General features: G+C 44.2%; 1 protein-coding gene across 1 annotated transcript in view; it reads left to right on the top strand.

Moving 5' to 3' along the window:
• The window catches only part of BIN3 (bridging integrator 3), a 97,679-nt gene that overhangs the window by 31,019 nt on the left and 50,376 nt on the right, over positions 1-16,284 (top strand). The window contains exon 2 of the mRNA XM_068274667.1: positions 8,108-8,153. Coding sequence (XP_068130768.1) covers positions 8,108-8,153 — 46 coding nt within the window. The remainder of the gene's footprint in view (positions 1-8,107; positions 8,154-16,284) is intronic.

Here is a 16,284-nt window from a genome sequence, read left to right on the forward strand (position 1 = left end):
TAGAGAAGTTTTGGCTGCCCTTCGCTATTGGGGAACACAATAAATCAAGGTTGATATGTGCCTGCGTTCCTGGCCAGTAATCTGTGCAGGCTCTTGTAGTGGGTTTGTTCATTCCTGGTCGCTCAGCGATACATAAACATGCATTGTCAGATATTCTCATCCTTCTGTGGGAGAGAACAGAAGTGCATCAGCCTTTGCTTCTTGTTTGTTATTATGCTTATTACTGTCTGACCTACATAAAATGACTAATAAAAGACATACAAGAATCAGAGGGAGAAATGTTTACTCTTTTTTTTTTTTTATTATTAGGCTTTATCTCTTGTTTGTGTTAAATGCCTTAGAAAACTTGTGTGCCTGCCCGGTCTGGTAACGGTACCTGCAGCTTCTTTGTACGTATCTTATTTTACTTTATTTCTTCTTCCTTAATGCTGGGAATACACAATGCGTTTTTTTCAGTCGATTTACCGTTCAATCGATTTTCGATTCGTTTTTTCCGCTCTATCTCCCGCTCAATTTTCTTATCAATTTTCTATTCACGTCTATGAGAAATCAAGCGGGAAAACTATCTAAATTATCTGTCACCATCTATCTGCCGAAAAAACGCATGATGTGGTCCCAGCATTATGGATCAGCCTTTCTGAAGCCAAGCGCCTGAAAGTAGAGTTATACTCCCAAAACTAACATTTCTCTTAGTTGCATAAAAGAATATCTGAAAGTGTTCCCATTAGATCCCTGTGTGTAAAAACAGCACATTTTTTTGGGGGGGGGGGGGGGGGCGGGGTTATAATTGCCGTAATTATTTTAGTACTAAACACAATTTTAAAACAAAGGTAAAAAAAAAAAAGCAGACAAACCCTTGCAATGCATTTCCTCAAAGGTCGTTGTAATACTCAAAAAAATAGTCTCTCACAAATATATGTAAACCCATTTATTTCTACAATAGAACACAATACAGTACAGTTATTTCTCATATTTTTCCTGGCCTGGGTGCCTTTGCCTAACTAAAACAACTATGCAGTGCCCGTGGAATTGTGGAAGGTTTTTTTCTTTGGGGGGGGGGGGGGGGGGGGGTTTAGCCACAGTAACAAGCTTATCTTATGCAAATAACAAAAATCTTCCTATTTCAGATAAGATAAGCACTGTGACCAGAAGGTAATTGAATCACCCCTACCTAGCCTGTTGTGTAGGGGGCGATTGCTGTGGGAGGGACTGTATGCTGTTGCAGTAGGGAGGGGAAATTAACACTGAGCTGGGTTGAAAAGACAAAAGAAAAAGGCAGCAATGATGTCACTTTTGGCATCACAGAGCAAAAGCAAAGATGGAAACAGTATAGCACATTTCTCCTAAATCTGACAATGAACACTAAAAACAACAGGATGTGTAAGCTAAACAAGTAATTTCTTATTGGATGATTATTTTTTTCAGTTAATATGGAGTTTCATCCCACTTTAAAAAGGAACTTTAACCCATGATTGAACGTCATCCATGGTCATGACAGTTTCCTTTCTGTGAACCTTGTTGCAGTGTGGGAAATAATAGCTGCTTCCAACTGCCAATCAATTAATATGTTTCTGTGTATATGTACTGTATATGGTGTATATGTAGATCTATAAAAAACCAACCTTTTAGCCTATCGCATTGTTAGTGGGTGTGGTTATAGATAATGGCAGTTGGTGCTGTGTAGTTTGTTTTTTTTTCTTGTCTGCTAGTAGTAAAGATGATTAGGTGCAGGCTCATTGTGGATCTAACAACATGAACAATATAAATGGCAAACATCGATCATTTCTTGATCTCTCTATTTTTTAACTTCTCACTTTGCAATGTATTGATTTATTTTTTTCTCTCTACTACTATTTTTCAGTGAAGTTCCTCTTTAAATCAATCATATCTCTACTTGTCCGACAAACACATTCTTATAAAAGCATGAGGTAAATTATCAAACGTTTGATAAAGTGTTTGATAAAGCTCTGTGAATTGAGGCCTTAGACTCCAACTCGTCGACTTTGACTCCTTAGTCTAATTCTTACCAGGATTGTGGATTTGGTACAAAAATCGCACAACTCAGACTCCTCAGTTGTTTATGAAACCTCCAACTCTGACTCCAGGTACCTAAATTGATCTGACTCCGACTCCACATCCCTGAAACAAAATAAGAGAGGATTGTGACGTATTTGCCATTTGCCTGAAAGTAAGCACTCAATGACTTTCTCCGAGTTTTCCTTAAAGGAGAACTGTAGTGAGAGGGATATGGAGGCTGCCATATTTATTTCCTTTTAAGCAATACCAGTTGCCTGGCAGCCCTGATGGTCTATTTGCCTAAAGAAGTGTCTGAATCACACCAGAAACAAGCATGCAGCTAATCTTGTCATATCTGTCTAAATTTGGAAGGTAGGATAGAAAGGTGCTGGCACTGCAGCTAGGGGTTCAGGGAGGGTTGCAGGGGTGCAGACCAGGTATCCGGTGAGATGCAGATAGACCAGCGTGCTCAGGCTCAGATAGACATCATATGCAGGCAGAGAAAAGGATGAGAAATGCCGGCACTGCTGTAAACTGCTTGTTTATTCATAACACATGGTGCAACATCGTGGATTCAATTGTATGCATATTGAGACGTAACATACCGGTTTGCTGGTAAAGCTGTGCGGTGGGTGCTGGGGGATGAGAGCCTTACGGCCGTTTCGCGCAGATGCGCTTCTACGGAGGCTGCCCAAATTTGTCTAAATTTGTCAGAAACACCTGATCTGCTGCATGCTTGTTCAGGGCCTATGGCTGAAAGTATTAGAGGCAGAGGATTAGCTGAATAGCCAGGCAACTGGTATTGCTTAAAAGGAAATAAATATGGCAGCCTCCATATACCTCTCACTACAGTTCTCCTTTAAATGTGGTAAGTGTTAAGAAGAGTTTCCCTTTAAGGCAGTCTGTTAAGAAAAAAAAACCCTCTCAGAAATTCATGTCTACTTCCAGTGATGGTTAAGGGGAAGCGGTATCGTTTCTTTCTCTTCTTGGCAGGCCTGGCAAATAGACGTGTTTCGTATTCCAAGATCCGATTTTCACAGAAATGCTGGTAAGGGTTTTGCAAAACAGACTCTCTCCCTCTGGCAGCATCTGTAGTGCGCATGCGCAGCCTGCTCCTGGCCGCGTGACCTCCTTACCCGGATGTAGGTTCATGGGGACAATAGGCCTTAACAGAGGGGCACGGAGCAGAACTGGGGGAGTGATGGGCATAAGGAGACCTCCTATGCATGCCGTTTTTTTGAATTTTTAAAAGGGCTAAGGTATAATTTTACCATACAGTCTTGATTGCACAGACTTACTACTGTATAGCATGGCAGCTTACCTCATTGACCTGTTGAATGAGTATTCTCACTCTGTCGGTCCTTATACCACATAAATGGGGTAAGGTTGTTTGGTGATTGGCCAGTGTTAGGGCTGTAACACACAAGACTTTGCACTTGGCTGCAATACACATCTATGCAGTTGGCTGTTACCATAATATGGGAAATGGTTTAAATTCATAGCTCACGTTGTACACTAAATAACGTGCCCTGGTGAGAAGACTTTTTTATTGTTGTGAGTGTCGGAAATGTTTTGCACAGAAATCCCATATTGCAGAACACCAGAGATCTCACAACAGAGGGATGCTATATACAATTCATATCCAGAGCGTGGCATGCATTTTCTACAAAGATCATACCTTGCCAAACATCAGAAGTCTTGCAAGTGAGCGAGCCATATCCTGTGCAGAGTATGGGAAATACATTAGAGATCTCATATCATGTGCCGAGTGTGGGAAATACATCAGAGATCTCATAGTGGCAAGAAGACTTTAACCGCTTCTCATGGTGTTCAACTGTGTAGCAATAAACAAATGACTTGAGTCACAGCCGGTCTAATTATGTCATCCTCTTTCTAACATGGTGGTGTCTGTCTCATTTTTATATTATGTCTCATTTAGTTTCACTTTTGAGAGCGACATAAAAAAAGTTCCCAGATGTTCCTGTGAGTCTAATCTTTTGTTTGTGTGTACACATTGTCCCAACTTCCTTTGTAAATCGTTTAATACGTAAATGTGAGATACAAAAAAACCCAGACTCATCTGTTCCACTCCAAATGTAAAGTCCAAACGAAACATTAAAAAAAGAGAAGCGTGGTTTAATTATAGCTTATCTGTCTGCTCTTACGTGTGCTCAGCTTCCTCTTTCTACTCTTTGCTACTTGTCTTTTCCACTCTCCAGTTTTATAGTTTTCGTGAGCCTGAAAAGTTACAGCTGTGGCCGCGGATGATTTCTGTGCTTGACACACCCTCCCCGGAAATGTAATCAGGGGGTGGGAAGGATTCCCAGTGTTCAGAATACGTCCCTGCGGGGCTGGACCTCTCTATGATGCCTCCTGCTCAGGGATCTTTCTGACCATGTTGAGTAAGGTTCCAATGGCATCATCTGACTCAACAGTTTTCTGCTTTTGTGTTCTTCCGTAACAAATATATTCATAACATCCTTCTTATGTGCCGCCATTATACCCCGCCAATATCAAGTGCCATCATGTTTTCCCTGTATCAGGAGCAGCCATACCAGGTGCAGCTCCCATGATGTCCCCGCATAATAAGTGCAGCCATCGTGTCCTCCATATGCATGCACAGCCCCTATAATGTCCCCCTTTAAAGTGGATCTGAACACATACGCGGATCACAAGGAAAACACAGGTTAATCCACCCTGTTTGTGTTTAGGCTGACGAGCCTGTCGAATTCCCCCACAGCTGCAAGTAATGACATTGTAATTTGACATCTCAGCTGTGTCAGCACAGACATTCGTCAAGCCTCGGCAGCCTCAGCTAAGTTGTAAATGCAGAATGTTAACCCTGTGTGGGGGAGTTGCAGGATAGGATGTACTGATTTCCTGTTAATCATCAGGCAAAAAAAAGAGTTTCACTTAACACAGACATTTTTACGCGTTAATTTACACATTGCACCACTAACGCGTAAAAAATGTATGCGTTAATTCATGCACCAGCGGGAATGCATGCAAATGTACGCATGGCAGCCTGCTGACCCTGAGGTCGGCAAAAACGAAACTAGCTGGCGGCGGGGGACCAGAGCAGCAGTGAGTGACTACGAGGGCACAGGATGGCTGCATGGGGTTGGTAGAAGCCCCAGGTAAGTGAAACTCATTTTTTTTTTTTGCCTGACTATTCCTTTAGGCTGGTTTCACACCAGGACGTTACGTTTTAGGGGACGTTAAGGTCGCATAACGTGCCCCTAACGCAACGCCTGGTGCTCTCTGATGTGGACGTCAGAGTGAGCCGCGTTGTGCAGCTCACTCTGGCGTCCGTGATGCCGTGATGTGTACTCTTGGGGCGCATGCGGCATCACGTGGTCCCGCCCGGCCAATCGCCGCACAGAGCGTCCACTCCAAGAAGTAAACACTGCACATCACTGAGTGCAGTGAATATTAATTAGCCATGTGCCTGGCCGCTCTCCGCTCCTCCCCAACATTACTGAGCATGTGCAAGCAGTCTAACGCAGCTTTGCCGCTTATAAAGTACTGCATGCAGTACGTTGTATTATGGCGCAGTGTTACTAAGTAATGCAACGTGGGCACTGTGAAGAGCCCATTGATTTTTCATTGCTGTGCGGTGGTGCGTTACAGGCTGCACTAACGTGCGCCTGTAACGTCCCACTGTGAAACCAGCCTTAAGGACTGAAGAGAGATCCTGCAGTGGTCTCATCTTGAGGTGGAGCAAAACACAATAACAAAAAAATAACAGCCAAGAAACTCACCTTTGCGGTTGATAACCCATATGTATCTCTTTCAGAAGAATGTGTTTGTGTTCGATATTTCCTTTATGGTGAAACTGTTGTTAAAAACTTTAGTCTCGGTCCGGGAGAGTATTTACAACATGCATAGCTTGCCTGACTGTCCGTCTGTACTGTATGTAGCTTTGTTCTAATTGTGTGTGTGTGTGTGTGTGTGTGTGTGTGTGTGTGTGTGTGTTTTTGTTTTTTACGTTTATTGATACAGTCATAGAGGCACATCAAATGCAGGCTACCAGGAAGATACATTTACAAAAACACAGTGAACAGCAGTTTGTCAAATACAAATATAGGTAAATGCTTATTTACATGGGTACCGCTTCACATTTTAAACATGGTGTTAAGATCCTTCCAAGGTCCTTCAGAACACATGCTCAAAGCAAAATGCCAATGGTTGCCATTTTCCTACATGTCTGGATTATCATTTTCATGATAATCTGGTAGAAAGCAAGAGACTAGACAAGTATAACACAATGTTAGTCTTCAGGGTAACCGTTCCATAAGAGGTAAATTGATCAATCCTTCTGTATACAGGGAATGCAGAATTATTAGGCAAGTTGTATTTTTGAGGGATAATACAAAAACAAATCAGTGACCAATATAGCCACATTTCTTTGCAAGGACACTCAAAAGCCTGCCACCCATGGATTCTGTCAGTGTTTTGATCTGTTCACCATCAACATTGCGTGCAGCAGCAACCACAGCCTCCCAGACACTGTTCAGAGAGGTGTACTGTTTTCCCTCCTTGTAAATCTCACATTTTATGATGGACCACAGGTTCTCAATGGGGTTCAGATCAGGTGAACAAGGAGGCCATGTCATTTGTTTTTCTTCTTTTATACCCTTTCTTGCCAGCCACGCTGTGGAGTACTTGGACGCGTGTGATGGAGCATTGTCCTGCATGAAAATCATGTTTTTCTTGAAGGATGCAGACTTCTTCCTATACCACTGCTTGAAGAAGGTGTCTTCCAGAAACTGGCAGTAGGACTGGGAGTTGAGCTTGACCCCATCCTCAACCCGAAAAGGCCCCACAAGCTCATCTTTGAGGATACCAGCCCAAACCAGTACTCCACCTCCACCTTGCTGGCGTCTGAGTCGGACTGGAGCTCTCTGCCCTTTACCAATCCAGCCACGGGCCCATCCATCTGGCCCATCAAGACTCACTCTCATTTCATCAGTCCATAAAACCTTAGAAAAATCAGTCTTGAGATATTTCTTGGCCCAGTCTTGACGTTTCAGCTTGTGTGTCTTGTTCAGTGGTGGTCATCTTTCAGCTTTTCTTACCTTGGCTATGTCTCTGAGTATTACACACCTTGTGCTTTTGGGCACTCCAGTGATGTTGCAGCTCTGAAATATGGCCAAACTGGTGGCAAGTGGCATTTTGGCAGCTGCACGCTTGACTTTTCTCAGTTCATGGGCAGTTATTTTGCGCCTTGGTTTTTCCACACGCTTCTTGCGACCCTGATGACTATTTTGAATGAAACGCTTCATTGTTCGATGATCACGCTTCAGAAGCTTTGCAATTTTAAGAGTGCTGCATCCCTCTGCAAGATATCTCACTATTTTGACTTTTCTGAGCCTGGCAAGTTTTTCTTTTGACCCATTTTGCCAAAGGAAAGGAAGTTGCCTAATTATGCACACCTGATATAGGGTGTTGATGTCATTAGACCACACCCCTTCTCATTACAGAGATGGACATTACCTAATATGCTTAATTGGTAGTAGGCTTTCGAGACTATACAGCTTGGAGTAAAGCCGCATCTACACACGTAGATGCGGCCGCGATGCTCCTTATCAATCGAGCCGCTGATGCGGCTCGATTGATAAGATCCAACAGGACGGATCTTGCTTCCGCCGATTCCCTGCTCGCTCGCTCGCCGCGAGGGGACAATGACAGGGAATCGAGCGGAAGATGATCGGCGCCGGCGGGGACGAGCGGGGAATCGAATGCGGCATGAGCGGGGACGCGGCGGGCACGCGGAAGAGGTGATCCGGCGGCTAATCGAGCCGCCGGATCGCAGCCTCATCTACGCGTGTAGATGAGGCTTTAGACAACATGCATAAAGAGGATGATGTGGTCAAAATACTCATTTGCCTAATAATTCTGCACTCCCTGTAGGTCTACATGATTAAGTATAGGAAATAGTATATAGAACAGTCGTATGGCAAAGCACTCACTATGCAGAATACAGAAAGTGTTATTTTTAGGAAATGGCCTCTAGTGCCTGGATTTTGTTTATATTGTGTATGTAGATATGAAAATGTAAGACTTTTTTTTTTATTTTTTTTTCTTCTAGGAACCCTTTTAAAGCTGGACCAAAAAAACAGATCGTCCCAAAGACAGTAAGTTTATAAAGCCACTGATGTACAGTAACATGTTTCTGTGGTGCGCTGAGACACTTAAAGGGAACCTAACTGAGGGGGATATGGATGTTTTCTTTTAACCACTTGCCGACCGCCTACTTCATATTGGCGGCGGCAAAGTGGCAGCCCCAGGACCACGTAACGCAGAATGGCGTCAGGTCCTGGGGCACTGTTTTGCCGGGGATCGCGCGCTGGGATGCGCGCGCATCCACCGGCAATAGGCTCCGCCCACCCGCGACGTCAACCCGCCGGCCAATCGGAAGCGCCGGCGGGTTGTTAACCCGACGATCGCCGGGTAGGAAGCGTATAATACGCTTTGTAATGTTTACAAAGTGTATTATACAGGCTGCCTCCTGCCCTGGTGGTCCCAGTGTCCGAGGGACCACCAGGGCAGGCTGCAGCCACCCTAGTCTGCACCCAAACACGCTGATCTGCCCCCTCCTGCCCCCTGATCGCCCGCCCACAGCACCCCTCAGACCCCCCCTGCCCACCCCCCAGACAACTGTTTGCACACAATCACCCCCCTAATCACCCATCAATCACTCCCTGACACTATCTATCAACGCTATTTTTTTTTTTTAGTCCCTAAACTGCCCCCTGGGTACTCCTGATCAACCCCCCACCCCTCAGATTCTCCCCAGACCCCCCCCCCCCCCCCGTGTACTGTATGCATCTATCCTCCCTGATCACCTGTCAATCACCTGTCAATCACCCATCAATCACCCCCTGTCACTGCCACCCATCAATCAGCCCCTAATCTGCCCCTTGCGGGCAATCTAATCACCCACCCACACCAATAGATCGCCCGCAGATCCAACATCAGATCACCTCCCAAGTGCAGTGTTTACATCTGTTCTCTACTCTAAACACCCACTAATTACCCATCAATCACCCATCAATCCCCCCTATCACCACCCATCAGATTAGACCCTAATCTGACCCTTGCGGGCACCCAATCACCCGCCCACACGCTCAGATTGCCCTCAGACCCCCCCTTATCAATTCGCCAGTGCATTCGTTCTTCCAACATCCGTTCTTCCCTGTAATAACCCACTGATCACCTGTCAATCACCCCCTGTCACTGCCACCCATCAATCACCCCCTGTCACTGCCACCCATCAATCAGCTCCTAACCTGCCCCTTGCGGGCGATCTGATCACCCACCCACACCAATAGATCACCCGCAGATCCGACGTCAGATCACCTCCCAAGTGCAGTGTTTACATCTATTCTCTCCTGTAAACACCCACTAATTATCCATCAATCACCCCCTATCACCACCTGTCACTGTTACCCATCAGAATAGACCCTAATCTGCCCCTTGCGGGCACCAAATCACCCGCCCCACACGCTCAGATTGCCCTCAGACCCCCCCCCCCCCTTATCAATTCGCCAGTGCAATATTTACATCTGTTCTTCCCTGTAATAACCCACTGATCACCTGTCAATCACCTATCAATCACCCATCAATCAACCCCTGTCACTGCCACCCATCAATCACCCCCTGTCACTGCCACCCATCAATCAGCCCCTAACCTGCCCCTTGCAGGCAATCTGATCACCCACCCACACCAATAGATTGCCCGCAGATCCGACATCAGATCACCTCCAAAGTGCATTGTTTACATCTGTTCTGCCATCTAATCACCCACTGATCACCCATCAATCAGCCCCTGTCACTGCTACCCATCAGATTAGACCCCTATCTGCCCCTAGGGCACCCAATCACCCGCCCACACCCTCAGAACGCCCTCAGACCCCAGCCCTGATCACCTCGCCAGTGCATTGCTTGCATCTATTCCCCCCACTAATCACACCTTGAGACACCCATCAATCACCTCCTGTCACCACCTGTCACCCCTTAACACACCTACCCATCAAATCAGGCCCTAATTTGCCCCGTGTGGGCTCCTGATCACTCGGCCAAACCCTCAGATCCCCCTCAGACCCCCTTCCGATCACCTCCCCAGTGCATTGATTGCATCTATTTTCCCCTCTAACCACCCCCTGAGACACCCATCAATCACCTCCTGTCACCCCCCTAGCACTCCTATCCATCAGATCAGGCCCGATACAACCTGTCATGTAAGAGGCCACCCTGCTTATGACCGGTTCCACATAATTCGCCCCCTCATAGACCACCTGCCATCAAAATTTGCAGATGCTTATACCCCTGAACAGTCATTTTGAGACATTTGGTTTCCAGACTACTCACGGTTTTGGGCCCGTAAAATGCCAGGGCAGTATAGGAACTCCACAAGTGACCCCTTTTTAGAAAAAAGACACCCCAAGGTATTCTGTTAGGTGTATGAAGCGTTCATAGAAGATTTTTATTTTTTGTCAAAAGTTCGCGGAAATTGATTTTTATTGTTTTTTCACAAAGTTTCATTTTTCACTAACTTGTGACAAAAGATAAGATCTTCTATGAACTCACCATACACCTATCGGAATACCTTAGGGTGTCTTCTTTCTAAAATGGGGTCACTTGTGGCGTTCCTATACTGCCCTGGCATTTTAGGGTCCCTAAACCGTGAGGAGTAGTCTAGAAAACAAATGCCTCAAAATGACCTGTGAATAGGACGTTGGGCCCCTTAGAGCACCTAGGCTGCAAAAAGTGTCACACATGTCGTATCGCCGTACTCAGGAGAAGTAGTATAATGTGTTTTGGGGTGTATTTTTACACATACCCATGCTGGGTGGGAGAAATCTCTCTGTAAATGGACAATTGTGTGTAAAAAAAATCTAATATATGTCATTTACAGAGATATTTCTCCCACCCAGCATGGGTATATGTAAAAATACACCACAAAACACATTATACTACTTCTTCTGAGCACGGCAGTACCACATGTGTGGCACTTTTTTGCAGCCTAACTGCGCTAAAGGGCCCAAAGTCCAATGAGTACCTTTAGGATTTCACAGGTCATTTTGCGACATTTGGGTTCAAGACTACTCCTCACGGTTTAGGGCCCCTAAAATGCCAGGGCAGTATAGGAACCCCACAAGTGACCCCATTTTAGAAAGAAGACACCCCAAGGTATTCCGTTAGGAGTATGGTGAGTTCATAGAAGATTTTATTTTTTGTCACAAGTTAGCGGAAAATGACACTTTGTGAAAAAAAACTTGTGACAAAAAATAAAATCTTCTATGAACTCACCATACTCCTAACGGAATACCTTGGGGTGTCTTCTTTCTAAAATGGGGTCATTGTAGGGTTCCTATACTGCCCTGGCATTTTAGGGGCCCTAAACCATGAGGAGTAGTCTTGAAACCAAATGTCGCAAAATGACCTGTGAAATCCTAAAGGTACTCATTGGACTTTGGGCCCCTTAGCGCAGTTAGGGTGCAAAAAAGTGCCACACATGTGGTATCGCCATACTCAGGAGAAGTAGTATAATGTGTTTTGGGGTGTATTTTTACACATACCCATGCTGAGTGGGAGAAATATCTCTGTAAATGGACAATTGTGTGTAAAACAAATAAAAAAATTGTCATTTACAGAGATATTTCTCCCACCCAGCATGGGTATGTGTAAAAATACACCACAAAACACATTATACTACTTCTCCTGAGTACGGCAATACCACGTGTGGCACTTTTTTGCAGCCTAACTGCGCTAAGGGGCCCTAAGTCCAATGAGCACCTTTAGGCTTTACAGGGGTGCTTACAATTTAGCACCCCCCAAAATGCCAGGACAGTAAACACACCCCACAAATGACCCCATTTTGGAAAGTAGACACTTCAAGGTATTCAGAGAGGGGCATGGTGAGTCCGTGGCAGATTTAATTTTTTTTTGTCGCAAGTTAGAAGAAATGGAAACTTTTTTTTTTTCCTTTTTTTTTTTTTGTCACAAAGTGTCATTTTCCGCTAACTTGTGCCAAAAAATAAAATCTTCTATGAACTTACCATGCCTCTCAGTGAATACTTTGGGATGTCTTCTTTCCAAAATGGGGTCATTTGGGGGGTATTTATACTATCCTGGAATTTTAGCACCTCATGAAACATGACAGGGGGTCAGAAAATTCGGAGATGCTTCAAAATGGGAAAATTCACTTTTTGCACCATAGTTTTTAAACGCTATAACTTTTACCCAAACCAATAAATATACACTTAATGTTTTTTTTTTTATCAAAGACATGTAGCAGAATAACTTTCGCGCTCAAATGTATAGGAAATTTTACTTTATTTGAAAAATGTCAGCACAGAAAGTAAAAAAAGTCATTTTTTTGACAAAATTCATGTCTTTTTTGATGAATATAATAAAAAGTAAAACTCACAGCAGCAATCAAATCGCACCAAAAGAAAGCTGTATTAGTGACAAGAAAAGGAGGTAAAATTCATTTAGGTGGTAGGTTGTATGACCGAGCAATAAACAGTTAAAGCTGCAGTGGTCTGAATGGAAAAAAAGGCTCTGGTCCTTAAGGGGTTTTATGACTGCAGTCCTTAAGTGGTTAAACAATACCAGTTGCTTGTCAGTCCTTCTGATCTCTTTGGCTGCAGTGGTGGTGAAATCATCCACCCGAAACAAGCATGCAGCTAATCCAGTCTGACTTTAGTCAGAGCACCTGATCTGCATGCTTGTTGAGGGGCTGTGGCTAAAAGACACAGGTTTAGCAGGAGAGTCAGGCAACTGGTATTATTTTAAAAGGAAAAATCCATATGCTTCTCTGATTAGGTTCCTTTTTAAAGTGTTCGATGTTACATTGTAAAGCAAAATGTTAAATTAATTTTTTTGTTCATCATATGATTGTTAATATCCTATAAAGACAAAGTGGATATAGTTTTTTGGCATTTTTTTTTACGTAAACACTAAAATAACATTAAAATAATGACTGGAGTCCTTTACTTGGTCTAGGTAGAGACAAGATGAAAGCCTGGCACGCTTTTATGGCGTTTCTGTTACAGGGACTTGGGGTAGACAAGAATGTACGAATATACCACTGCCTTGTAATAAGTCTAATGCACTTACCGCGTCTTCTTACTGTTCCAAGGTGCAGAACACAATGTTCACAAAGTGACGCAAGCAAAAACGGATTAATACATAGTGTTGTCTGTGACCTCCACCAGATAGAAAGCATAGCAGTGACGCAATACAGAGAAGTGAGGGATTGGGGGTCTGGAGCTGTGACCCCACTTATGGCTATTTCATGTGACCAGTGACCAGTCCTACTCACAGGCCTGGTCAGTGGTGAAAACACCTCACTACCAGCATGCAGATGTGACCAGGCAGCCTCATGGCAACACCAGTATTTGCCTAAAATATTTAAGGCTTTTCCCTAATCCATCAGCTAAATGCAATAGAATTAACAAAAGTATATATTTCAATTTCCTGTTATGTCAATTCAGTATTGAAATGTCTTTGAAAACATGATTGCTTGATCTAGCATGACCCTGTTCATCTATAAGGAATTCCCTGTCATGTCTGCATCATTTCGCATAGTAAGCCTGGTACACACTTTCAGTTTTGATTGGCCAATTTTTAGCATGGGCATCAATAGATTTTGAATACTGTGAGCAGATTGCATAGGCAAACCCTCATACAATATGGAGGTGGTAAAATTGGTCATCGACTGGCCAATGAAAATTGAGGTGTGTACCCAAGGCGTAAATACGTTTTAAAAGTCAATACTTGCCTAAGAAGAGGGAAGCCTCTGGATCCTATAGAGCAGTAGCTCCCAACCTTTTTGACGTGACGCATCACACCAAATGCTCAGTTCTCCGTGACACATCACACAAGCCCCCCCCCCCCCCCTTCCCCCTAAATAATAGCAAGGTGTAGGTGCCCTCAGGATTTATAGCTAGGAGTAGGTGCCCCCAAGATAGATAGCGAGATGTAGGTGCCCTCAGGATATATAGCTAGGAGTAGGTGCCCTCAGGATATATAGCTAGTAGTAGGTGCCCCCAGGATAAGGTAGTGAGGGATAGGTGTCCTCAGGATATATAGCTAGGAGTAGGTGCCCCCAGGATAAGGTAGTGAGGGATAGGTGTCCTCAGGATATATAGCTAGGCGTAGGTGCCCCCAGGATAAGGTAGTGAGGGATAGGTGCCTTCAGGATAGATAGCTAGGAGTAGGTGCCCCCAGGATAGGTAGTGAGATGTAGGTGCCCTCAGAATATATAGCTAGGAGTAGGTGCCCCCAGGATAAGGTAGTGAGGGATAGGTGTCCTCAGGATAGATACAGTGCGGTGCGAACGTTTGGGCAACCTTGGTAATCATCATGATTTTCCTGTATAAATCGTTGGTTGTTATGATAAAAAATGTAAGTTATATATATCATATAGGAGACACACACAGTGATATTTAAGAAGTGAAATTAAGTTTATTGGATTTACAGAAAGTGTACAATAATTGTTTAAACAAAATTAGGCAGGTGCATAAATTTGGACACCACAAAAACGAAATGAAATAAAGATTTAGTAGATGCTCCTTTTGCAGAAATTACGGTTTCTAAACACTTCCTGTAAGTTCCAATGAGAGTCTGGATTCTGGTTGAAGGTATTTTGGACCATTCCCCTTTACAAAACATCTCTAGTTCATTCAGGTTTGATGGCTTCCGAGCATGGACAGCTCTCTTTAACTCACACCACAGATTTTCAATTATATTCAGGTCTGGGGACTGAGATGGCCATTCCAGAACATTGTACTTGTTCCTCTGCACAAATGCCTTAGTGGATTTTGAGCAGTGTTTAGGGTCATTGTCTTGTTGAAAGATCCAGCTCCGGCGCAGCTTCAGCTTTGTCACTGATCCCTGGACATTGGTCTCCAGAATCTGCTGATACTGAGTGGAATCCATGCATCCATCAACTTTGACAACATTCCCAGTCCCCGCACTGGCCACACAGCCCCACAGCATGATGGAACCACTACCATATTTTAGCACGTGTTTTTCTTGGAATGCTGTGTTCTTTTTCCTCCATGCATAACACCCCTTGTTATGCCCAAATAACTCAGCACCTTATTCTCAAATGAAGCTGGCTAGACCAAAGGGGCTTTAGCATGCCTCAAGCGGCTCTGTTTGTGCTGTGGGCGGAGAAAAGACTTCCTCTGCATCGCTCTCGCATACAACATCTCCTTGTGTAAATGGTTGAACGATGCACAGTGACTCAATCTGCAGCAAGATGATGTTGTAGGTCTTTGATGTGGGTCTGTGGGTTGACTCTGACTGCTCTCACAATTTGTCGCTTGTGTCTAACCGAGATTTTCTTGGTCTACCACTTCGATGCCTTAACTTGAACTGAGCCTGTGGTCTTCTATTTCCTCAATATGTTCCTAACTGTGGAAACAGACAGCTGAAATCTCTGAGACTGCTTTCTGTAGCCTTCCCCTAAACCATGATGTTGAACAATCTTTGTCTTCAGGTCATTTGAGAGTTTTGAGACCCCCATGTTGCTACTCTTCAGAGAAAATTTAAAGAGGAGGGATACTTACAGTTGACCCCCTTAAATACTCTTTCCCACAATTAGATTCACCTGTGTATGTAGGTCAGGGGTCACTGAGCTTACCAAGCCAATTTGAGTTCCAATAATTCTAAAGGTTTTGGAATCGATAAAATGACAACAGTGCCCAAATTTGTGCACCTGCCTAATTTTATTTAAACAATTATTGCACACTTTCTGTAAATCTAATAAACTTCATTTCCCTTCTCAAATATTACTGTGTGTGTCTCCTATATGATATATTTAACTGACATTTTTTATTGTAACAACCAACGATTTATACAGGAAAATCTGTGCCCCAGGATAGGTGGTGAGGGATAGGTGCCCTCAGGATAGATAGCTAGGAGTAGGTGCCCCCAAGATAGGTAGCGAGATGTAGGTGCCCTCAAGATGTATAGGTAGGAGTAGGTTCCCCCAGGATAAGGTAGTGAGGGATAGGTGCCCTCAGGATAGATAGCTATGAGTAGATGCCCCCAGTATAGGCAGTGAGGTGTATGTGCCTTCAGGATAGATAGCTAGGAGTAGGTGCCCCTAGGATAGGTAGTGAGGTGTAGGTGCCCTCAAGATATATAGGTAGGAGTAGGTTCCCCCAGGATAAGGTAGTGAGGGATAGGTGCCCTCAGGATAGATAGCTAGGAGTAGATGCCCCCAGTATAGGCAGTGAGGTGTATGTG

This window comes from Hyperolius riggenbachi, chromosome 3, assembly GCF_040937935.1.
Source record: "Hyperolius riggenbachi isolate aHypRig1 chromosome 3, aHypRig1.pri, whole genome shotgun sequence".
Classification (NCBI taxonomy): domain Eukaryota; kingdom Metazoa; phylum Chordata; class Amphibia; order Anura; family Hyperoliidae; genus Hyperolius; species Hyperolius riggenbachi.